The sequence below is a fragment of the Homalodisca vitripennis genome, chromosome 1 (genome assembly GCF_021130785.1).
Source record: "Homalodisca vitripennis isolate AUS2020 chromosome 1, UT_GWSS_2.1, whole genome shotgun sequence".
In the NCBI taxonomy this organism is placed as follows: domain Eukaryota; kingdom Metazoa; phylum Arthropoda; class Insecta; order Hemiptera; family Cicadellidae; genus Homalodisca; species Homalodisca vitripennis.
This window is the reverse complement of record NC_060207.1, coordinates 221,982,230-222,005,795: the sequence shown is the minus strand read 5'-3', so window position 1 is coordinate 222,005,795 and position 23,566 is coordinate 221,982,230. Positions and strand designations below refer to the sequence as shown.

General features: G+C 36.4%; 1 protein-coding gene across 3 annotated transcripts in view; it reads right to left on the bottom strand.

Annotated features, from left to right (window-relative positions):
- The window catches only part of LOC124353093 (alpha-L-iduronidase), a 37,487-nt gene that overhangs the window by 6,953 nt on the left and 6,968 nt on the right, over window positions 1-23,566 (bottom strand). For all 3 annotated transcript variants that reach the window (XM_046802913.1, XM_046802912.1, XM_046802914.1), the window contains exons 5-11: window positions 22,798-22,893; window positions 20,879-21,032; window positions 19,785-19,919; window positions 17,003-17,203; window positions 12,660-12,806; window positions 4,919-5,058; window positions 3,819-3,940 (exon numbers count right to left, since the gene is read on the bottom strand). In XM_046802913.1, coding sequence (XP_046658869.1) covers window positions 3,819-3,940; window positions 4,919-5,058; window positions 12,660-12,806; window positions 17,003-17,203; window positions 19,785-19,919; window positions 20,879-21,032; window positions 22,798-22,893 — 995 coding nt within the window. The remainder of the gene's footprint in view (window positions 1-3,818; window positions 3,941-4,918; window positions 5,059-12,659; window positions 12,807-17,002; window positions 17,204-19,784; window positions 19,920-20,878; window positions 21,033-22,797; window positions 22,894-23,566) is intronic.

Sequence of the window (23,566 nt, the reverse complement as noted above, 5' to 3'; positions counted from 1 at the left end):
CAGGAGGCTCAGGACTACAGGAACTCAAACATTGGCCCCTGACTATCAAACAAATAATACCTTCCCCTCAGTTCTCTTGGAAATCGGACTCTTAAAAAACAGCCATAATGCCATGGAAGAAAAGTTTAAAAGTCTGGAAGCAATAATAAAGAACCTAACACTTACGAAAAATGCAGAGGAATGCACGTATCGTTCAAAAACCCCCTCACACAAACATAAAAGATACCACAATAATGCAAGAAAACCAGTTGTCAATAAGAAAGAAGAGAACAAATTCAGTGTCTCCCTTCAAGTGCAAAAGATGAAAGCCGCCACTTCCCATGCAGAAAACCTTACTGAAGGCCAAACCCCCAAGACAATCACAACTCCCCCCCCAATAAACATAAAAGAACCATACGTGTCAACATGTCCTTCAAGAACCGGGAAAGAACCCCCAATAACTGCACGAATACGACCCGTTGACGAAGACCTGGAGGATTTTTTCAGGAAACACATTGATTTCTACACAAAAATAAACCACTCCTTTAATAAACCAACTAGCCTGCATTCCAATACCAATAAAGACTTCATGTCTACTGGACACAATGTCAACTATCCCAGCACATCCACCTATTTTTTAGAGACAAGCCAGCCTCAAAACAAACCAGATTAAGTATCCTTCACCAAAATATCCAGGGTGTCTCTAATAAAATAGACAGACTCCTCCATCTAATAGAAGATACCAATCCTGAAATTATAATCTTGACAGAGCATGGCCTTAAGCAAGAACAAATCGAAGGATGTTGCCACATTCCCAACTACAGTTTAAAGGCTCATTTCAGCAGGAAAACACACAAACAAGGCGGTGTAGCTATCTATGTTAATCAAACCTTACAAGAATATTCAGAATCCATTGACATACACCAGTACTGTGAAGAAATCGCATGTGAACTTGCGCTGATAAAGATCAAGGTAGACAGAAGAATTATTCATGTAATGGGAGTGTACAGATCACCAGCGGGGAACTTGGATGATGGGTTAAACATACTCTCACAAGTAATTGAGGAAACAAAAACTGAGAACTTACCATTAGTCCTTATGGGTGACATCAACATTGACAGCATCAACCCTGACATAAAGACAATTAAACTGAATGAAGTTTTAGCTCTCCATAATTTGACAAGGGTGGACTTACCTCCTACTAGAATAACAGCTCACTCTGAAACATCCATAGACTGTATTTGTACTAACCTTGACTCGACAGATGTTGATGCAAGTGTAATAAATGCTGGCCTCTCAGACCACACAGCCCAAATGTGCAATATAACTTACCCGGAGAAACCACAAAGACCACAAATACTTTACCGATGCCTAAAACGACGAAATCTTGACACGTTGAAAGCTTTACTTCAAGAAGAGGACTGGCAACCTGTCATCTATGCCCCGACAGCAGAAGAAGCATATAATATTTTTAGCGCTAAACTGTCCCTATCCTTCAACACGGCCTGCCCTAAAATAAAGAAAAGGCAAAAACACAGACTTAAACCTAAACACTTCGCAGATGCAGATGCTTTAAAACTAAAAAACAGTTACCTAAAAGCTCTAAATCATTATGAAGTAACAGGAGACCCTAACGACAAGAGACAAGCCGCTGAAGTGAAAAAAACATATGACTTGAGGCTTAAGTCATTAAGAAAGGAGGCATCTAAAAATTACATTAATGATTCTGACAACAAGTCCAAGGCTGTTTGGGATGTTATAAACAATGTAAGAGTCAAGAAAAAACAGTCACATGAAATAAATCTCCAAATAGAAGGTGAAATAGTCCGAGATGCAGGAAAAATTGCAGACCACCTAAACAAATTCTTCACCAGCATCGCGGAGGAAACCTTAAAAAGTAATAAAAAGAGATCAAATGCAATAGCCCATTCACAAAAAACATTAAATCACACATTCTCAACCCTGCCTCACACTACTGACCAAGAAATTAAAGAAATAGTAAAAACATCTCAAACCAAAAAGTTCTTCCGGCAATGATGAAATATCACCAAAACTTTTAAAGCACTGTATCAATGAACTTAGCACACCACTGGTAGTTATATTCAATAAATCGTTTGATCAAGGACTTTTTCCATCAGGAATGAAAATCTCCAAGGTGTATCCAAAACACAAAAAGGGTTGCCCAGCCACTGCTAGCAACTATCGACCGATCTCCCTAATATCAACATTTTCAAAGCTATGTGAAAGAATAGTCCTTAAAAGACTCCTGACATACTGCAACGAAAACTGTCTCCTCACAAACGCACAGCATGGCTTTATTAAGGGCAAGTCAACAACAACAGCCATGATTAAACTCATAGAATCTGTTATTGACGACCTCGAACAGCGAAAACTCTCTACTGCACTTTTTTTAGATTTTTCAAAGGCATTCGACTGCTTGAGCCATGACCTCATTATAACAAAACTGGAAGCCTTAGGCATATCAGGGAAAGCCAAAGACTGGTTCAAAAGCTACCTAACTGGACGACACCAACTGGTGGAGCTCAAGCACACAGAAAATGGCATTACCAAACATGTGCAATCAAATACATTGCCAGTAACCCGTGGCGTACCTCAAGGCTCTGTGCTGGGCCCAGTCCTCTTCGTTTTATTCACTAATGACATGCCCCAACTTCTTCAGGACTACTGTTTTACCATCATGTATGCGGATGATACGACACTGTTACTAAATGACAAAACAACTGATAAATTAGCCGTTACCGCATACATAGCTCTTAACATGGCCTATCAGTACTGCCATAACAATGACCTGGTCGTCAACCCTACAAAAACTAACCAAGTTGGATTTGGGCACCGAAACGAAGATGTACCACAGATACCAGGCGTCACCTTGGAAAGCCAAGTGAAATTTCTAGGCATAACTCTAGACAACATGTTATGCTGGACCCCACACATAGAAAATCTTTGTAAAAAATTAAACACTAGTGTCTATGCAATTAAACAAATTAAGGCCATTAGTGACCTAGCAACAGCAAGAACTGCATATTTTGCACTCTTCGAAACACACTTAAGGTATGGCCTTGCCGTCTGGGGTGCAGCTTCTGCAGAAAACATCGAGAAAATCCTGGTCATTCAAAAAAAGGCAGTCAGAACTTTAGCCGGACTGCAACGACTTGACAGCTGCAGGGAAGCATTTAAATCATTAAATATCTTAACGATTGTTGGACTCTACATCAAAGAAGTTGTGATGTACGTGGATGGAGAAGATCTCTTGAGAGGATCGGATCTACACACCTACTGCACACGTAATGCCAACCTCTACAACCTCCCAGCACATCGCCTCACTCAATATGAGAAAAAAACCACATATAAAGGTGCTAAATTCTTCAACCGTCTACCAAGGGACATAAGAACAGGAAGTGGAAGCAAGCTGAAATCAAGACTTCACAGCTGGTTGGCCGAACGTCCATTTTACTCCATCAACGAGTTCCTTCAACATGATTAAACCGATTCCAAAGAACACTTTATCTGTTAAAACATTTCACTGACTCATTTACAAATGTATAATTTGTATCTCTATGTGATTTGAGTTATGACTATGTATAATTGACACCATTTCTGTTCTCAATGAACATGTTATTAAAGGATGTTTTGATTTTTGATTTTGATTTTGATTTTACCTAAACTAAAACGCTGGTACAAAATAGTTTAGGATTTTTTTTACAAAACCAATACAATTATTTTTAAAACCATTTTAAATGTTTCATTCTGAGGTTCAACACGAGATTTTAAGAAACGTCTTCTAAAAATCGAATTTTCAAACTTCTTATTTTACGTACCTCATTGCTTCTCATTTCATCCAGAAGGCTGGCATCTGGGAAGTCCGGTTTTCCATTCTTCTCCCAAATATTTTTAGGATTTGTTAACACATTGTCCAATTGATACACCACATACATGAATTCTGGAAAAACAATACCACAAATAGCTCAAATACATACTAAAGGCATGGATGGAAAAATATTTAATTTCAGTACATAAGTTAATCTATATAAATTTTTCTTATTTTCACACATCAATATCTTTGACTGAAATAAGAAACATTAAACCCATTAAGTGTGCAGTCTCTTTTGTATGATATACAAGCTAAGCAAAGCAAAGAGATACACCTTTACCCAGAGTATCATGTACAGAATAGAGGTCTGTTTCAAAAATGTAAGATTGGGTATTATATCAAGAGCCACTGAGAGGTTTTTTTAAGTAATAGCCGTTGCAGAGTAGCATATGGTTACCACATCAAACAGATGGTGACTACTGATTTTACTTACCATATAAGATGGGTTTGTATGAAAGAAGTCATACTCATTGTTAATGCTTGTTACATATTTATTCCTCTTTGTCACTCACACAAGTGTACTCAGAAACTATCTGTTGTTCAATGTCAATTCTACATGATTATTATATAGTGTGTTTACATATTTATCAGGGAATGTTTACAAAATATTTATTGATGACATTCAACAGCTGTTAATTTTAAACGGGTTCTGTTGAATTGCCAAATATAAAAGAGTTGTTTGACCACTGATGATCTACTATACTCAGACACTCAGGCATGTTCTAGTTGAACGATTTTCTATGCCTCAGAACTAGAGAACAACCTGGCAACACAGCAAGATACTTACTGGCTAGTTGAAGAACATGTCACCAACAGGCTACTCCTTCAATGGCCTTCTTTGCTAGCGCTTTCTAAAAAATTATTAATTCACAAAATTTGCACACCCTCCAGTCAAAACAAACATGTCTGTTCCAAACAAAATATAAACATACATCAGTATCATGGAGAACGACTCTAGATGTGAATAAGTGGATTTTTCAGTCTCTCCAACTGCAACCACGTTATTACCTATATTAGCCTATGCTATTACGTTATTGCCTAGCCTACCTATATAAGGAGGGAGTCTGAGGTTGAGTTGGAGTGTCTTGTCTGGACAGTCGGGCTGAAGTGCGCTGACAGCCAACACCACAGCGGCACTCCAACCAGGGCCTACATCCACACCGTCCCCAGCAGCTAACACCGATATCCTGCCACATAAACAGGCTTTGTTCACCTTCTTTTCATTTTAGAATCGTTCCATGTCAAAATAACTCTAAACTTATCACCATTACATTTTAAACACCAGTTGACACTTTTCATTGATAACATTGAAAAATAGAAATGAAATCCTTTTATTATAGAGGCAAAGATGAAATTGGAGGAAGTACTCAAGAAATAATCAAGTCAACCTGATTTTTCTCTCTCTCTTAAGGCAAGAAGCTTAGAAATTGCAACTAGTCCTAAAAGAACATTTGCACTGCTTCTGGAGTGACAGGATTTTTTGGATGGGTAAGGTAGGGGGTAGGGGCTGCCTCCGGTTGAGATCCATGAGGAAGAATTTAGGGCATTAATCTCATTCATGTCCCTTTCCTCGTAAGAAGGGGAAGCCATCTCTGAATCAGCCTCTCCAGTCACAGCAGGTAGCGGGAGGCACGCCCTTATGTCTAAGCTAGCAAGAATCTTTGACTCTTAGGGGACCCCACCAACTCCAACAGTCATCTCTCACAGTAGACTAGATCTATCAATATACCCTTGCACCCAAGAATCTCAACATTTGCGGTTAGTGATGTGCCGCTCCTAGGCATCCATAAGGTTGTCTATATCAAATCAAATCAAAAATATCTTTATTACGTTATCATCAAGATAAGTATAGTGTCATACAATATTACTGAGGAGCAAGTAAAATTCTGAGTAATTTTTCAAAAGTCCGGTTGAGTTTGCCAGCTCATGAATTCTTCAATGCTGTAGAAGGGTCGATTGATAAGCCAGGTCTTCAAGTGACGAGCGAATTGTTGTTGATCCACTTTTTTCAGCATCTCTGGCAAACAGTTCCACATTTTGGCGCCGATGTAACTTGGCTTATGTTAGTGCTGCGGAGTCGGTGCACAGGAAGGCAGTAGTCAGTGGCCCGTCTGGTGTTGTAGTGATGGAATTGCTCACCCCTTTCTGCTATGCCTGGAGTCTTGATGTGGACATACGTTACTGTTTCCAGGATGTACAGGCCTATGACTGTTAAGATTTTGAGGTGCTTGAAAGCATCCCTGCAAGACTCTCGTGGTTGGAGATTACCCAGTATTCTTATGGCTTTTTTTTGTTTCAAAAGTATGCGTTGCAGGTTGCCAGAAGTTGTCCCTCCCCAAGCTGCTATCCCATAGCGGATATAGGATTCAAACAGGGAGAAGTATGCAATCCTCGTGGTCATGGTGTTTCCTATATTTTTTATTCGTTGTATTACATACAGTCTGGTGCTTAGCTTTTTGCAGAGGTTGTTGATGTGTGGTGTCCAAGAAAGGTCTTGGTCAACTGTTACCCCAAGGTACGTGGTAAAGGTGGTGTCATCGGTCTCTGGTAGCCTTGGAGTTTTTTTCTACACCTCCCTAGAATGAGCTGTTTTGTCTTCTTCTCATTCACAACTAGGTCGTTGTTATGACAATATTGGATAGCCATATTCACTGCTGTGTATGCATCTATTTCTAGTTGACCAGGAGTTCTTCTGCCGAGCAAGAGCACTGAGTCATCAGCATACATGATGCAGTTGCTGTATTCCTGTATATACTTAGGGAAGTCATTTGTGAAGAGAATGAACATAATGGGTCCCAACACAGAGCCCTGGGGTACACCTCTTGCGATCTTTTTTGTGCTTGACCTGACCTTTTCCGTTTCTCTATTACTGTTGTATCTTATCTCAACCATTTGTGTTCGTTCCGTTAAGTAGCTGGTAAACAATGCTTTTGAGGTTCCACGAATTCCAAGTGTCATTAACTTTTTCAGAAGATGTTCATGGTCAAGACTATCAAAGGCTTTACTATAGTCTAGAAAAATGGCAGTTGATGTGTTCCCCTCTTCATGCTGATCTAGTAGGAACTCTACAAGATTAATCAGTGCTGTGGTTGTAGATTTACCTGGTAGGAAGCCGTGCTGATATTCTGTTAAGAGATTGTTGTTTGAAAGATGTTCGAGAAGTCTAATCAGCACTAATTTTTCTATTACTTTGGATATGGTTGGGATTAGTGAAATAGGCCTGTAGTTGCCTGCTTTTGTGGCATCACCTTGTTTGAACTTGGGGTACACTTTTGAAAGTTTCAGGGCAGACGGGAAAACTCCTGATGAAAAAGATAGATTAGTAATGTGCACCAGTGGTTCTATAAGTTCGTCTTGGCACTTTTTCAGGACTATGGCAGATAAGTCATTGTATCCTGCTGAGGGCTTTGACTTCAATCCACTAATAATTTTGGCAGCTTCTTCTGAATTAGTTGGCTTCAGTGTCAGGTTGGGGATGTAACTATTTTCGGTCGGAGTAAATGGTTGTTTATTGTTCAGCCCATTGTTTATGATGGTTTCTTCAGCCATGTTAACAAAAAAGTTGAGATAGTCTGCCATCCGCACTGAGTTCGACGTAACCTGGCCACCTACGTCGAGTTGGGTGAGGGCATTTTTGTTTTCCTTTGGCTGCCTTTCTAAGTTTATGACATCCCAGATGGCTTTTGTTTTATTATCCGCATCTGTTATCTTAGCTATTGTGTCTTGTTGTCTTAGGTGGCGGAGTTGCAAGTCATATTCTTTTTTGAGATGGGCAGCGTGTCTTTTATGTTCCTCGCTACCAGTGGTGTTGTAAGCGTTTTGAGCGAAAAGAAATCTTTGCCTCAATTTTTGAGCATTAGGGTTGTGGAGAGTGTGTTTATTTTTGTTTCCGCTTCTTTTGCACCTAGTATGTTTCACTGGACATGCTTGATTGAGTGCTGCAAGAAGAGTTCGGCTGAAATTGTCATATGCTTCATTAACTTCATTGGAGTTGTATACTTCTGTCCAGATTTCTTGACTAAGGAGATGTTTCATTGTCAGTATGTTTCTGTGACTCATGTTTCTACCCCTCCAACAAGTTGTGGTTGGCGTTTGAGTTTTTCTTCCCTTTATGACACACAGTTGTCCCGTATGATCTGATATGCTGGTTTCTATTACCTTTACAGTGATTTCTTCTTCTCTGATGTTGCAGCATACACAGTCGATGGATGTTCTTGATGTTGGTGTTATCCGAGTGGCAGGGAGGTTCTTTCTATAGAGGTTGTAGCTTGCCAGGGTCTCGATCAATAGTGTTGTGTCGTTTTGATTTTTCAGGCAGTCGATATTTATGTCACCCATTAGAATGATGGGGTGTTGCTGAGATTGTAAGTTTTCTAAGGCTTCAGCTAGCACTTCTAGGCCAGACTCGAGGTTGTTATTTGGTCTGTAAATACCTACTATAATGAAAATTGACTTGCCCACTTTTTGCTTAATGGCAGCCACTTCACACACCATTTCTATCGAGAGATCTTCGATAATGATGATAGCCTCACTGTTTTCCTTAAGATGTTCTTTCGTGTAGATAGCTACTCCCCCCTTTAGATGTTGTTTCCTGCTGTAGTCAGAAATCAGTGTGTACCCAATAAGCCTAGTGTTCAGGAGTGTTTCTTTATTTTGGCCGTGTTCGGTTACAATCAAAACATCTGGTTTTTGTATTTCCAGGAGAGAATTCATTCTATTAATTTTGTTAGCAATTCTGTCTGTATTTTGGTGTAATATGGTGAATTGTGTTTTGCATTTGATTGGTTGGTAAAAGCGGGTGTATTTCTCTGTGTCTGGAACATTGAATTCATGAATACCCGAGTTTTGTAGCGCGTTCTCTTCTGTGGAAAAGTTTCTAAAAAATACTGTTTTTGAACTGTCCTATTAATGGTATGTTGTGGAGGTGAGTAGTTGTCCTGGTGATGTATTTGTACTTCTACAAACAGTTCTGTTACCATCCTGAATTGGGGTATCCAGTGGTCTTGTACTTGTTTGTTCTGGTTCTAGGTTTAGAATCTGTGTTAAGGAATTCTGTTTGTGTAGCAGGGTGGATTTTGGACAGACTCCCCCTATCATTGTCTGCTGGTCCGTTGTTGTTTGGTTGGAGTCTTGAGTCACACGGGTAGTGTTTTGTTTTTGTGACGGGGTTTGGCAGACTCCCCCTAACATCTGTTGGTCAGTTGTCTTTTGGCTGGAGCCTTGAGTCCTACAGGTGGTGTTCTGTTTTTGTGACGGGGTTTGACAGACTCCCCCTATCATCTGTTGGTCAGTTGTCGTTTGGCTGGAGCCTTGAGTCATACAGGTGGTGTTCTGTTTTTGTGACGGGGTTTGACAGACTCCCCCTATCATCTGTTGGTCAGTTGTCGTTTGGCTGGAGCCTTGAGTCACACAGGTGGTGTTCTGTTTTTGTGACGGGGTTTGACAGACTCCCCCTATCATCTGTTGATCAGTTGTCGTTTGGCTGGAGCCTTGAGTCACACAGGTGGTGTTCTGTTTTGTGAAGGGGTTTGACAGACTCCCCCTATCTTAATCTGATCCAAGTCTTAAGCAGCTAAACGTTGTTTATTCACAGCCATTTGCAATGAAACGCTAAAAAAGTTCTTTTTTCTTTTTTTAGCAGGAGTGTAGTTAGGTTTAATTAGCGCATTGCTCCTCACTATTTTGTGACTTTGAGCTGCAATTATATGTTTTTCTTTGATAAGTGGTACATCTTGAATTTGTGTCGTTAAGGCCTTAACTGCATTTTCCAAACTGTTTTGCCTATCTTTTAGCTGAGCGAGATCGATGAGAAAGCTTGAGGAAACAGTTGCAGGCTGAGTGGCGAGGTGTAGGGGTTCAGCTTGAGTTCCCTTGTTAGAGTATATTGTTAACTCTGAGTGTTGAGTTTTTTGGGAGGTAATTTTCTTTTCAAGAGTACTAATTGTATTTTTCAAATGATCTATTGTTTTGACATAGTCATCAACTAGTTGACCTTGTTGGCTATCATGTTCTTCAAAGATACTTTGTGTGTCCATCCGAAGTTTTTTTTCCTTTTCTAGTTGAACTTGTGTTTCAGAAATATTATGAAGCATATATATATAGAAATATATTTAAGTGACACATCAGATTTTGTTATACCCCGTGAGGGTTTAACTGGAAAGTATACACCAGCTAGAAGTGAACCCTCTTGGGATAACAGTCAACTGATTAGAGTGGACACCAATTCAAAACCATTGGTTATTCTGTTCTTCAATTTGAGGCAGTAATGAGGAAAACAAATACACATCATTCAGTCTCCATTCTTTTGTAGCTCAGCAATTTTCTCATTTGGGTTTTCACTTTGAAATAAAACAAGCTAATTATCACTTGAAGTTTTTGAAAGTGTCCTCCAAACAATAGAAATGTGAGCACAGATGAATCCACAACCATTTTTGTTTTATAAATTTCATTATTTTGTTATTATCCATAGATCAATTATTTCACTTTGCAATGAATATTGGCAGATTCAGTATCTATTTCTACTTGTAAAATTGTATACTACGCCTATGTACAATGGATTCTGAAATACCGTATTGTACTCTGGGGTTAATCTCCTGATTTTGAAAAAGTATTCATAGCCCAAAAAGCTGTTCTGAGAGCAATAGTTAGTGCAAACTTTAGAGAGAGCTGCCGACCACTATTTAAAAAATCTAAAATACTCACACTACCAGGTTTATATATTTTTGAATTGTTGAACTTAGTAGTCCAAAAAAATTCCAAACACCTTTGACCAATACAAAAATCAGCATAATCATAATACGACACAAAAACCTTCTAGCTTTTCCAATTCATAAAACTTCTTTATTTGAAAAAAGTCCTCTATATACGGGAATTCACTTGTATAATTCTTTATATCTACCACTAAAAAATAGTATTATAAACCTTCTCATAGAAAAAGTTTATTACAGTGTAAATGAAATGGAGAAAGATTTTTTCAAATAATATAACTAATCAATTTTCAAATCCCAACCCATGCAATTATTCATTATTACACTTCAGTCTATGTAAAATAAGGATGATTTGTTATTCCTTATAGACGTAATACAATATATACAATACATGCAGTACATACTGCAACGATTGTATTTTAGTTATACTTTCAAAACACTTGACCATGCACCTCTTTGTATTACTTATGTAATTATTCAAATGTCAAAGTGCAATAAATACTTTGAATTGAATTTGAATTTGAATCAACCCAAATGCCTGTTGCTATAATTTTTAGTAAAATTGATATTATACATATATAATTCTTGTGTTTTCCTGTCCTTTGTATCATGTATCCTTTCAATCCCACAAGTACAAATGCTCTAGTATAGATTACCAGGAAATAAACGTTTTCAGAGTGAATGTATTTAAAGCAAACAGTTTTTTTTAGATTTGGAATCCTGAAGACTTACCGCAGCAGCAGTTAATGATGTTAAGCCAGAACAAAATAATACATTTTCTTATTTATTTCTGCAGAGTGTTAAGATATAACGTCAATATTTTTGACCGATTATGCACTGAATTAATTAAGGTGAGATAATATAAAACTAGTAAATAGCAAATCATTATAAAAACAAAACTTTAGACCATAATCATATTACCATTAGTAGTCTTTAGGGGATAAATATTAGAAGCATGGCAAATCTGGGTCTTCAAGTTCTGCTCTGATTTTAAAACAAAACGGTTTGTTAAAAGTACATGATTCCCAGAGCTATAAGAGCACTCTATTCAACATAGCTCTGAACCTAGCTTCATAATAACTATTTACTATGTATGTGTTTAAAACGTAAAATCCATTCCTTTTATTTACTTTTTATTTTAGAAAGAATAAAATATTAATATTTGTTATCAACTGAATGGTTTTGATAGCTTTTTTGTGTGCCTGTTTGTCATCAAATTTATCAGCTAACTGTGTGATATGATCAATTAAGTCGATTAATGTGGTTTTTTTTAATTATTATTCTCCAACATAGTGCTGGGTTCAGATTTTTTTTGACATGAGCGAGTATTTCTCTTGTGTAGTTATCTTTTAACACATACAGGATTTTGTGTGGAAAATATTTTTTTAATTTAAAAATAATATATTCTATTCAACATTGCAAACGTAAATCTTTTTTCCCTGTACTAAAACTACACGCAATGGTAGAAATTTGCCACCAACTTATTCTTCTACCACCATAACACGTAAACTAATTAACAATATTGAAGAACAAACCGTTTCCAAGTAAAAAATAATAAAATAAACATAAGCCTGATATCAAATTGCTCACAAGTCACAAATAACATGTCCGTTACCCAAAATGTTCACACATTAACCTAATGATCGATCAGTATCAGACCAAAAGACCACTGCAAACTGGTTTTACCTAAAATCAGGTAATAGAGATAGGGGATGAGTGTAAAATGCTCCCCCCTTACTTTTCCCAAACAAGGAAAATATTGACGAAAATCTGGCTTTGCAGCATTTTGTCGAGGGGCATGTAGCAATATGTTAAACTTATGGTTTCTTAATTGGCATCTGAAGAAGTCTTTAAAATGTTGTGTTTATTTGATTGTAACAGTAAATACTGTAAAATACCCATAATACTGGTATTAATGGAATCATCCTTCATCAATGATGAATGGACTTTTTAATCCAAAAAGAGTATATCATGAGCATTTGCATCAAGCAGTGTCTGTGGTCTGCCAAGTAGATATAGCTGCTTTATACAACTTTTACTATATCTCTGCATGTAAAGAGAGTAAAGAAAACTAAACTGACCTTGAATCAGGATCTGATGAATTAGTCAGATGTCTCAGGAAAACTGGCATTTCTTTCGGTCCGAGGTAACTCAGCAAAGCCATGGTAACCATCACAGGCTTGCGGATAAACTGGTTGTGGTGGTCTTCGGTAAAGTTCATCTGGAACCTATCAAGTTTACAGTTTTCAATGTCACATTTGATTACAGTTTTAAAAATAGTATTCCACTTTTCATATACATAAGGGCTTGAAAGTAAGTTTTTCAAGGATAAATGCTTTAAAAAAAGCTTAAACACATGAGAGTTTACACTTCCTTCTTGGAAGTGAGAGATCAAGTAAAGACAATTTACTCACACTTACTTTATATTATTTTTTACCTTCAATAGAAAATCTTGTAAAAAAGTCTATGTAATTATTTTGACTAACTGTGTCTCAGAATGCACTAATTTGAATGATCTGTTAATAAAACCGTGTCAATAAAAACACAGTAAAAGTACTGTAATACTTGCTGTAAAATTTAAACTACGTGATTGAATAATAATAATAATAATGATAAATGTGCTTGTACTTTTTTAAGCATGTAAATAAAAATTTGTTTTACATGAATAGAAAATGTGCTTAATAAAAGAACAAAATGTAACTTTTATTTATAAGTGTTTGTATCAGGGATTAATACTGATCTGGATGCAGGGGACAACATTTTAATTATTATAAAAATGAAGTGATTAAAAGACGAACAGATGTCAAGGTCTTGTGAAGAAATATTCGAGAAGAGATAAGACGATTTTCCAAGCTGCTGATATGGTAAATCATAATAATACAACAGAATTGCAAACATTGTGGCACACTGCTGTGGGTATGACCTTATGCATGTTAACCTGTTGACGAGTGCGCATGGCATTTACCGTGCCGCTATGACGGTCCATACTGAGTGCCTCATTGACCAGTGACAGACTTTTAGGGAGTAAAACAAAAAAAAAACTTTTTAAAATGTTAATAAACTTGTTTATTATAGTTTAAATGTATATAAAAAATACATTGTAGATTGTTTGAAAAGCAATAACCTCGTTTGAAAACCTTGTTAGTGTGCGATACTGCTCAAAACAAGGATATATACAGGGTGACAATTAAGTCTGGAACCCCCTTTTTAATTTTTGAACCACAATAGAAAGAAATACCAAAGTTCAAACGTGCTTACTGGTGATAGTAACGCACACATCTGCCCAATTACCGACCAGATATTCCCTTTGGGGGGACGGTCCACAAGGAGTCAGACAAAATTCTTAAATAGCAGCATAGGTCAAGGTTAATATCAAATTAAAGGTCTCACTTAGCAGAGTACAATGCCGCAAACCGGACTTCAAAAGGTGGATTAATTCAGTAGTTTATAGCTATTTGAATTTTATATAACAATTTAACAATGTAAATTATTATGTATTACAAGTAAAACACCCAATTTTTAAGTACCTGTGATCAAAGTAAGTGTTCAAAATGTTTCCCCTCCCATCATCTAACAATGTAGTAATCAAAGCCAGGAATCAATAATTATTACCAATAACACATTACTGTTAGAATGTGAAAGTGGCAGATTGAGTCATACCACAGCATCCACAGAAACTTAACGTTTGGGCAGGTATTATAGGAAATCAAATTATGGGCCATTATTTATCAATGGTAATTTAAATGGTGACTCGTATCTAGCAATGCTCCAAAATGAGATAATTCCTGCACTACAAGCTGCTCTTGGTCGACAATTTCAAAGAATTTATTTCCAACAAGATGGCGCGCCACCACACTTTGCTCTCCTTGTTAGAGAATACTTGGATACAATATTCCATCACAGATGGATTGGAAGACGTGGTGCAGTAGAGTGGCCTGCTCGTTCCCCTGCTTTATCTCCGCTGGATTTTTTTCTTTGGGGATACCTCAAAGATAAAGTTTATCGTACTAAGCCTCGAGATTTGGCGCACCTAAGAAATCTCATAGTCCAAGAAGCTCAAGATATTCCTCGTGACTACCTTCAAAATGCAGTGGATGGTTTTAAAAAAACCGCCTAGGACATTGCCAGACGATGGGAGGGGAACATTTTGAACACTTACTTTGATCACAGGTACTTAAAAATTGGTGTTTACTTGTAATACTTAATAATTTACATTGTTAAATTGTTATAAAATTCAAATAGCTATAACTACTGAATTAATCCACCTTTTGAAGTCCGGTTTGCGGCATTGTACTCTGCTAAGTGAGACCTTTAATTTGATACCAAACTTGACCTATGCTGCTATTTAAGAATTTTGTCTGACTCCTTGTAGACCGTCCCCCAAAGGGAATATCTGGTCAGTAATTGGGCAGATGTGTGCGTTACTATCACCAGTAAGCACGTTTGAACTTTGGTATTTCTTTCTATTGTGGTTCAAAAATTAAAAAGGGGGTTCCAGACTTAATTGTCACCCTGTATAAAGGGCGACCTTACATGTTAAACATTCATAGTTAGTTACTTTTCTTCTTTAACCAGTTCGAGTGGTGTGTTTGCATGCACACATGGCACTGCCTGAGTAGTTGACGCTTCTTTCTGTCATTCTGGGGGAGTGGCCTTATAAAATGGCGACATTGGAGGCGTAGCGGGTCTTGTGTCCCGCCTCCGTTAAAATAGTTTTTTTAAGTTATCACCAGGTGCCACCACGATACAGGACTAGCAACGCTGTACTGAGACACTATTAGGAACAACTAAAAAGTTCCAAAAAAATCTCCGCTAGACGTCACAGTAAGTCAGTGAGAACGAATTGACAGTCATTAGTCTGCAACGGAAAATGCCGTGCCTCCTCATACGGGACCAAACGGCAAATGCCGTGCGCACTTCATTTGGGTATGTTTTGCTGCACTCGTCAACAGGTTAAAAGCAAAATAAAGTAATAAACTTTGTTTATAATCTAAGAAAATACTTAATTATTAAACATTTCATCATTAATTCATGTATCTGTAACATACACATTGTAATGTTTCTAAAATAAACTTGGTTTGCAATTAATTACAGTAAATTATTACTGAAAATTAATTTATTGAATGTAAAAATTAAACACATGTAGTAACTATAACCAAATTCATAATAATGAGCCAAATTTTTATAACCTGGTAAATAACATGCCTTTATAAACTGACTGATATTTCAATACCAGAATTCTTTATTATTAGTGGTATCGAGGTATTGACAACGTTCTATACCTTGGTCAGTTTTACTTCGTTTAACCCTTTCGGGTAAAACTAAGTACAGAATGGCGAATCACAATAGAATTTGATTTTACGAGAAACCTCGGTCAGGTAACTGTTAATCAACGGGCAAATTCTTCATTCGATGGATATAAAATGTAATCTACTACGTATTGATTAAACAGCATGACACTTAGCTAAAAAATGGCGATTGATGATGATTGTTTCAATTAATTTTTCATGCATTAACGCTTAGTTAAAAGTAGTGTAGGAATTGAGTACGAAATTCTTCACCAATTAACGTGCTATGTAGAGTGTTAACCGCAAGGAAAAGCAGTATCACAATTACACCATGTGGGACGATCTCGCCATGAAACTTTGACTACGTAGTTGAACTATTGTCTGCTAGATAGCAGCACTGAACAGGCTGTGAAGTCTTCCCAACATCATTCGTCATATTTTTAATTAGTTTCTGGATGCCATAACTATATAATATTATATTTTCTTATATAACTACTATATAACTCCTGTTTGCTGTTGTTCTGACGATCATAAAAGCTCACAGCTGTAGTCGGTACTCGTATAAGGAGAATTTGTATAGCAGTGAGGGCATTATGAATAGTAAAAAATAATCCTTCCTACACTACAAGGAAGGTGAACTGGAGCTAAACTCAACATTCAAAACCAATAAACCAAAAGTGTCTCAAAAACAATTTATGTAATTCAATAATTACGTATTTTTCTTGCTTAAAATTAATTTAAAACGCTTAAAGTGTAGTTTGATGAAGTTTCATAACTACTATATCCGATAGAACTCAAGCTATTGCAGTTACACCAAACCAAGGAATTCCTAAGCACTAAAATGCCCTTAAAAATTAGCACACCAAGGGGTAATCGAAGTATAACTGCTTTCAAAGAGTGAGAATGTACCTAATATGCAAACCTATTTATATCAAACTGTAAGACTGTGAAATAGAATCACATTACAACACTTTCCCAGTCTCTTTTGTACAATAAAAAACATTAAAAGAGGTTGAATTGAGAACCTCTTCCTATTTTTGAAGTTGACAAAGTTCTAATTTCTTTAAACCTTTATTTTGTATAAATAGTTTAATTTTACCAAAATTATACAGAATATCATCTAATAAAACACACACCTGGTGAGTAAAGTACGTTGATTGAAATAGGCTGGAAATTGATTTAGAAATCCATTATCGTTGCTTATGTACGCCACTGAGAAGTTTTGTTGGTTTACAGTCGCAAGGAAGGTGGTCAATATCTCCACTACACGAGCTGCGTAGTTCACGTCTCCCCTCCACTCTTCCTCTCGCCACCACCCCGTCAAAATATCAGCTTCACTACAAACAACAACTTTCTCTTTGTAACAGTTACCAAAATATACACATAAAACTTCTAGGGTATTCCATACATAAACTTTAAAACTGTTAAAAATTTTCAGTTTATTTCAGGAGAATTAGATAATATATATTAATTAGTACGGTTCAAAAATGACTTCTATTTTCCAATAAGGCAGCTACCTCAAGAAATGTTTATCTATAAGTAATACTACTCGTACTTTAGTACCTGATGATTTTTATATACCTGAAAATAGCAGACGCTCAAGCTAAAATATTCCTTACACTATTCAGATTTGAAATGGATCTTTACTGTAATATTTTCAATTTAATAAAAAGTTAGAATTCCAAGTTTCAGCCCATATTACTTATTGGGTTGAGCGTTAGTGAAGCTAATCACTTGAGACAATGGAAAAATTTCATTTCTGTTTGTCTACATGATATCTCGAGAATGAACTTAACTACAGACTCGAATATTTGCAAGAAGCAACATTTCTATACAAACAACACTGAATTTGATGATGGTACATTTCACTATATGGGATTTGGCTCTGAGCATTAGTGAGTATTTTTACATTGGTCTTATAGATTACCATGATGGTAACGTGAAAATCACAGAATTGATCAATTTGTCAACAAACTTAAGTACAATCATATGAAACTTTTACATGTAACATAGTAACACGTATAGTGTAATGAAATTAGCTGTAGACTTGAAATTTTGCAGGCAACCTCAGTGAAGCTTGTTACGCAAAACGTAGTATAGCGTATTCCTACCTTATTATATTAAGCTAGATCGCTGCATTTTGACTAGAAATGGCACAGATACTCTGTAACTTGTATAATACTCTACCATTGCTGAAAAATTAAAATGGCTGTTAGAGCAAGTTGATATTTTCAATAACCAACGGTTAGAAGAATATTAAGATTTAAATTATTAATGAGACATCCAAGACGATATAAAATATTTTTTCATTAGTAAGCTCTGAGTGAATATTCAGTACAATTTATTACTAAATTTTCAACTATTAAATATTATCTGGTTTGTCTAAAATAAATATCACAGTTCTAAATTAAAATAATTGATTTATTTTTAACTGGCAAATTAATAAGTACAATGTTTTAGAATTTTCATCACTCTATTTTCCACAAAGAATTGACAAACCGTTTAGTAAGTTTAAAAGGTCCTTTGGCAAGAAATAAAAAAAATCAATCAAATATACCAAACTAAAAATCAGAGCTCTCTTCTGAAAGAAAATAATAAAGTTTTCAAATAAAAATCAAATACCGCTTGGAAATAACTAAAATAAAAATGTTCACTTCTAAGTTCACTCAAAATTCAAAATAAAAAAATCAAGCTTCTCTTTCCACTAGTTGTACCTTAACTTTCAAGTCTTTACAATTCAGATACAACTCTCTCAAACAATTATTAAAGTTCAATTAATTTCCAATTAATAATTCACAATAAAACAGTGCAAATTAAATATTAATAATTTACTAAATTTCCAAAATCCAATCAAAGTTATTAACAAAGTTCAATTTTAATTCACTTTTCTTGAAAGTTTGTACAAAATGTAACTTGTTTGATTCTATTGTGCTCTATTGTTCATCAAGAATCAGTTATGCAGATTGCTCTGTAGTTTCTATAAATTTAATTTTTCCTATAAAAAAGACAACAAAATTAATTTAATATCAGATCTGGAAGACTATTTCAATATAACGTACAATAAATTTGGTGCTTACCTCAAAATCCCTCGTGGAAAAAAAATTTAGAGACACAGCACACTGTAATCAACTTTATTCACGATAATAACCAAAAGAAGGGTGAAAATTATGAGCTGGCAGTTTTATAGTTCCCCTTCCCCCCTTCTGATGGACATCAGCGGCGTTCTCTCATTGGCCCAGCCGTATCCAACATAAGAACAATAGCCCTCTCAGATGTAACGTAACTGCAGTACAAGACAAGTTCTGGTCAATTCAAGGCAGTGAACCGCCTTCCTAATAATTTAAACTTACCAGCACTAACTTGCCAAAGGATTACATATTCGTTTTTATCCTAACTTCTCACAATATAATTAAAATTAAATCCTACTATTTCTTTCCCAACATTTTCATTTAATTTAAGTTTAATTTTTTTTAAATCAACCAATGTAGCTTTAAAAATGCTACAATATTCTTCGAATAGTGTAGTCCTTGACCTTTCATTAGAACCTCAATTGATATAATTTCTATTTATACAACCCCATCACACTGGGAATATTATTTCATATTTTTCAAAATTATTGGTTTTGTTACTTCTAATGATAACGATTCTGTTCTGCCCAACATTGATTCCGGTACTAATTCCGGTACTAAATTGGCTTTAATTCCGGTACTAAGCTTGAGACACAGAAATTTTCTAATTTCGCTATTTTAACTTTTAAATTAAGCTACCTTTGTGTACTGCACTATACTTTTTTACACAATAAAGATTCTTAATTCAGTTGAACCTCAACATTTTGGTCTATTAAAACAAAGCTTTATTAGCAATAATACTTTTGTTAATAAAAAGGAAATAATCTCTAGAGTACAAAATATAATTTACTTGTTGGCGAATGGAATTGTCTTGAGCAACGGGTAAACAGTGGTTGCGGTTGAAAAGAACTCGGCAGAACTGTTAAACACTTGTTGTGCGTCCCCGTCTCCTTTCTTGTGAAACGTGATGGTGTTCAGCCCACATCTGTAATTATTAGCACACGTTATCTTACAAGAAGGTATTGATGTAAAGCACATAACACTAATGCAGAATATTAACCACCATGACTGCACAGAGGTATGTCCAATGTATGAGATTGATATAAATAATACTTTTTAACACCTTAGACACCAGCGCCTGAGAGCCTGGTACTACACAAAACCACCAAGGCTTATTTCTACACTTTTACAATGCTTTACATTTCACTCTATATTGCCCTTGATTTTTATGTAAATTGAACGGTTTCTTTTTGTTTTGTAGATTGGCTATCGATTCGTGAATTGAAAAATACATTATGTATGTAAGCTATTTGGTAATTAAACGAAAAAAGAAAGTTATGTAAAATAAACGCTAGTCATCTCCGTGTGAAATTGCACAACTGCAGAGCCTACTAACCTCCCTGAGACAGACAGCTTGGTGTTGCACATCTGCAGAAAGCCAACTCACCTCCCCTTGAGAGCCAATATGGTGTTTCACATTTGCAGAAGATTACTAATCTCCCTGTGACAGACAGCTTGGTGTTGCACATCTGCAGAAAGCCAACTCGCCTCCCTTTGAGACCCAATATGGTGTTTCACATCTGCAGGAGACTACTCACCTCCCTGTGACACACAGCTTGGTGCCACATCTGCAGAAGACTACTCACCTCCCTGTGACAGCCAATACGGTTTTTCACATCGGCAGGAGACTACTCATCTCCCTGTGACACACAGCTTGGTGCCACATCTGCAGAAGACTACTCACCTCCCTGTGACAGCCAATATGGTGTTGCACATCTGCAGGAGACTACTTACCTCCCTGTGATACACTGCTTGGTGTTGCACATCTGCAGAAGACTACTCACCACCCTGTGACACACAGCTTGGTGTTGCACATCTGCAGGAGACTACTCACCTCCCTGTGACACACAGAATGGTATTGTACATCTGCAGAAGACTACTCACTTTCCCGTGACAGCCAGCAAGGTGTTGCACATCTGCAGAAGACTCCAACTGATGTTGTGGTGCTCAAAGTCTCGGAATGTGTCAGCAGGACCACTTATGCTCAGATTGTAAGATTCCAGTGCTCTCATAGAGGCCAGTGCGTACTTCAAGTACCCTGAATTTACAAAAGACCGTCTGTAGCCAGCACATCTCAGAAAACACATATATCTCAGTAGAATATTATTGATAGTATGATCCAAAGGACAGCTCTTCAAACTACCATTATAGAACAACATATGTATGCGCCATTCCTTCATACGTAACACTAAAAGTGTATTTGTTTTATTTAGAAAGTTTAAAGTGAATTTTTCATATCTGGAATTGCAAAAACATTTTAAATAAGACTAAATTAATGTAAAATATGTATTAGATGTGGCTAAATCTAACACATGAACCATGGTGTGACATTTTACAGTGCGACTAATGGCGGGTAAAAAACCTATTTTTGACAATGGAAGGTTTTATTGTTCACATTTTTTTATCAACTCATTTCCACATGAGAAAAAGTTATTAGGTACCTGTACACCTAAAATATTTAATCTTTATTGTTTTAATTAATCTTCTATAAATTGCAGTATGTTTGTATAGCTAATTTCTATCATGTGTATTGTCATTATATTATGCTGACAATTCTTAAAAAACTATTATGAACAATGATATGAATATTTACAAATATATTACATGTTCAAGTCCATTTTATAGGTCAATCAGATCAAAAGTGATGAAGTCCTATTAGATCCTAAATTAATTTCTACACCACCTCACGAACACCCTTGCCCTTGAGATGGTGTAGCACTCTCTTGCTATTGCAGGACAATCAATGAGCAGGTGTTCAGCAGTTTCCTCTTACCTGCAACACAATCTACGTTCACCCGATCCTCCCAGAAAATGCTGACTGTGAAGATGCTTCCTCAGTTGATCATGTCCCGTAATTAGACCCACAACCTGAGGAAACACTGATCTACTTGAGGATATAGGATCAGACACCACCGTGGAGGAAGGCGACTACAGATCTAATCTTCTTATCATCAGACCCGGATGCAGCCTCCACCTTTTCTCAAGTTCAGTATGAACCCACTTCGAGACAGTCCCAAAGGATTCACACCTAGACATATCACAGAACGGTTGAGTCACCGTCATGTTAGAAACTGAGTCCAAGTTGTTCTCAGAGACCCCCTCATGCAACAAAGATTCTCACGAGCACATTCCATAACGCCTGTGACTTCTGCCTGAAAAGGCGTGGGATAAGTATCTATAGGGACCACCAGCTTTCTTCATGGTCTCACCCCCACAATCCTTGTGCCTGTGCCATTTTTTTTTTTAGAGCCATATGTAAACCATTACTCCTCTGCTCTTCTGGTGGAAAAGGTTTCTTTCCCTCCGACCAAGCCTCCCTAGAAGGTATCACAACTCTGAAGGGTTAGTCGAAGGAAAATCTTCGAGGTATGTGATCAAAGATCATATGCAAAGCATACCCCTGAAACAGGATGCAAATTTTGCAGTGCCCACTGTTGAAGCACGAGACTTACCAACAAATCCCTATCTGCTGAAGACAGTAGGCACTTCTGGCCATAGCCCGAATGACAGTGCCCAGGGCGGTGAAGTTGAGGCAACAGTCTAGAGCTGCACCCGGTGCACTTAGAAAAGCCCCATTGATAGCAAGGCAAGCCAATCTTTGAATGCTAGCCAGACCAACTACCGCCATCCTGACCTCCATTTTTGACCACTAGACGACAGCCCAAAACATTAATGCAGGTCAACCACGGAGACATAAAGCCAATACAGAAGCCTTGGTTTCCAAAACCTGCCTATCTGTCATATTTCTGGATTGCATCAAGGTAAAATGTCGTTAATATGATAAACAAAGTAAATTAAATTACCAGTAGTTGTCAGATTTAGGATGTTGTACTGCGTTGAATCTGGCTCATTCCATAGTTCAAATCTCCATCTTTCAACTTCACTTTTGCCAAATTTACCTAAAATAAGAAGATGTAAATATAAAATTATTACCATGAGAATAAATTCAAGCAATTCAGGACGTTACATACATACTTCATATACAAAAAAATACTTTTAACCTAAAAATTTATAAATCGGAAAATGTTCAAATAATTATATACATTAGAACATAAAACATTTAGATGTTTTAATAAACATTTCTCATAGCAATAAGCAAGTTAACACTGTTATTATTATTATATCTCAATTAATAATAGTTAGAATTCAGCCACTTACATTTGTGGCATAATCTGTACCATCTTTTCAGTCTGTTAATGTACACACCTGTGTATCATGTACATGACACCAAAATGCTGTGCATGAATGTATTCATAAACTATTTCAAATACCGTTATAATGGTAGTGCCAAAATGCAATTTGATTTTCCGGTGTCTAAATCTAGCTGATTTATTAAAACCTTGGTAACAGGATTCTGATCAAAAGAAGTCACAAATATTTTTACAAAAATACTTCAATAATGTTCACAATTTTTATCTGCAATAGTTGATGACATTCCTGAGTGGGCCTGCAATAACAAAAAAGCCAAAAAAATTTAAACATTTTCAAAATTAGAAAATTTTAAAATTGACATTTATATGTTACTAAAATATTAATTGTTCAAAAGATATTCTTAAATTTCATGTTATTTGA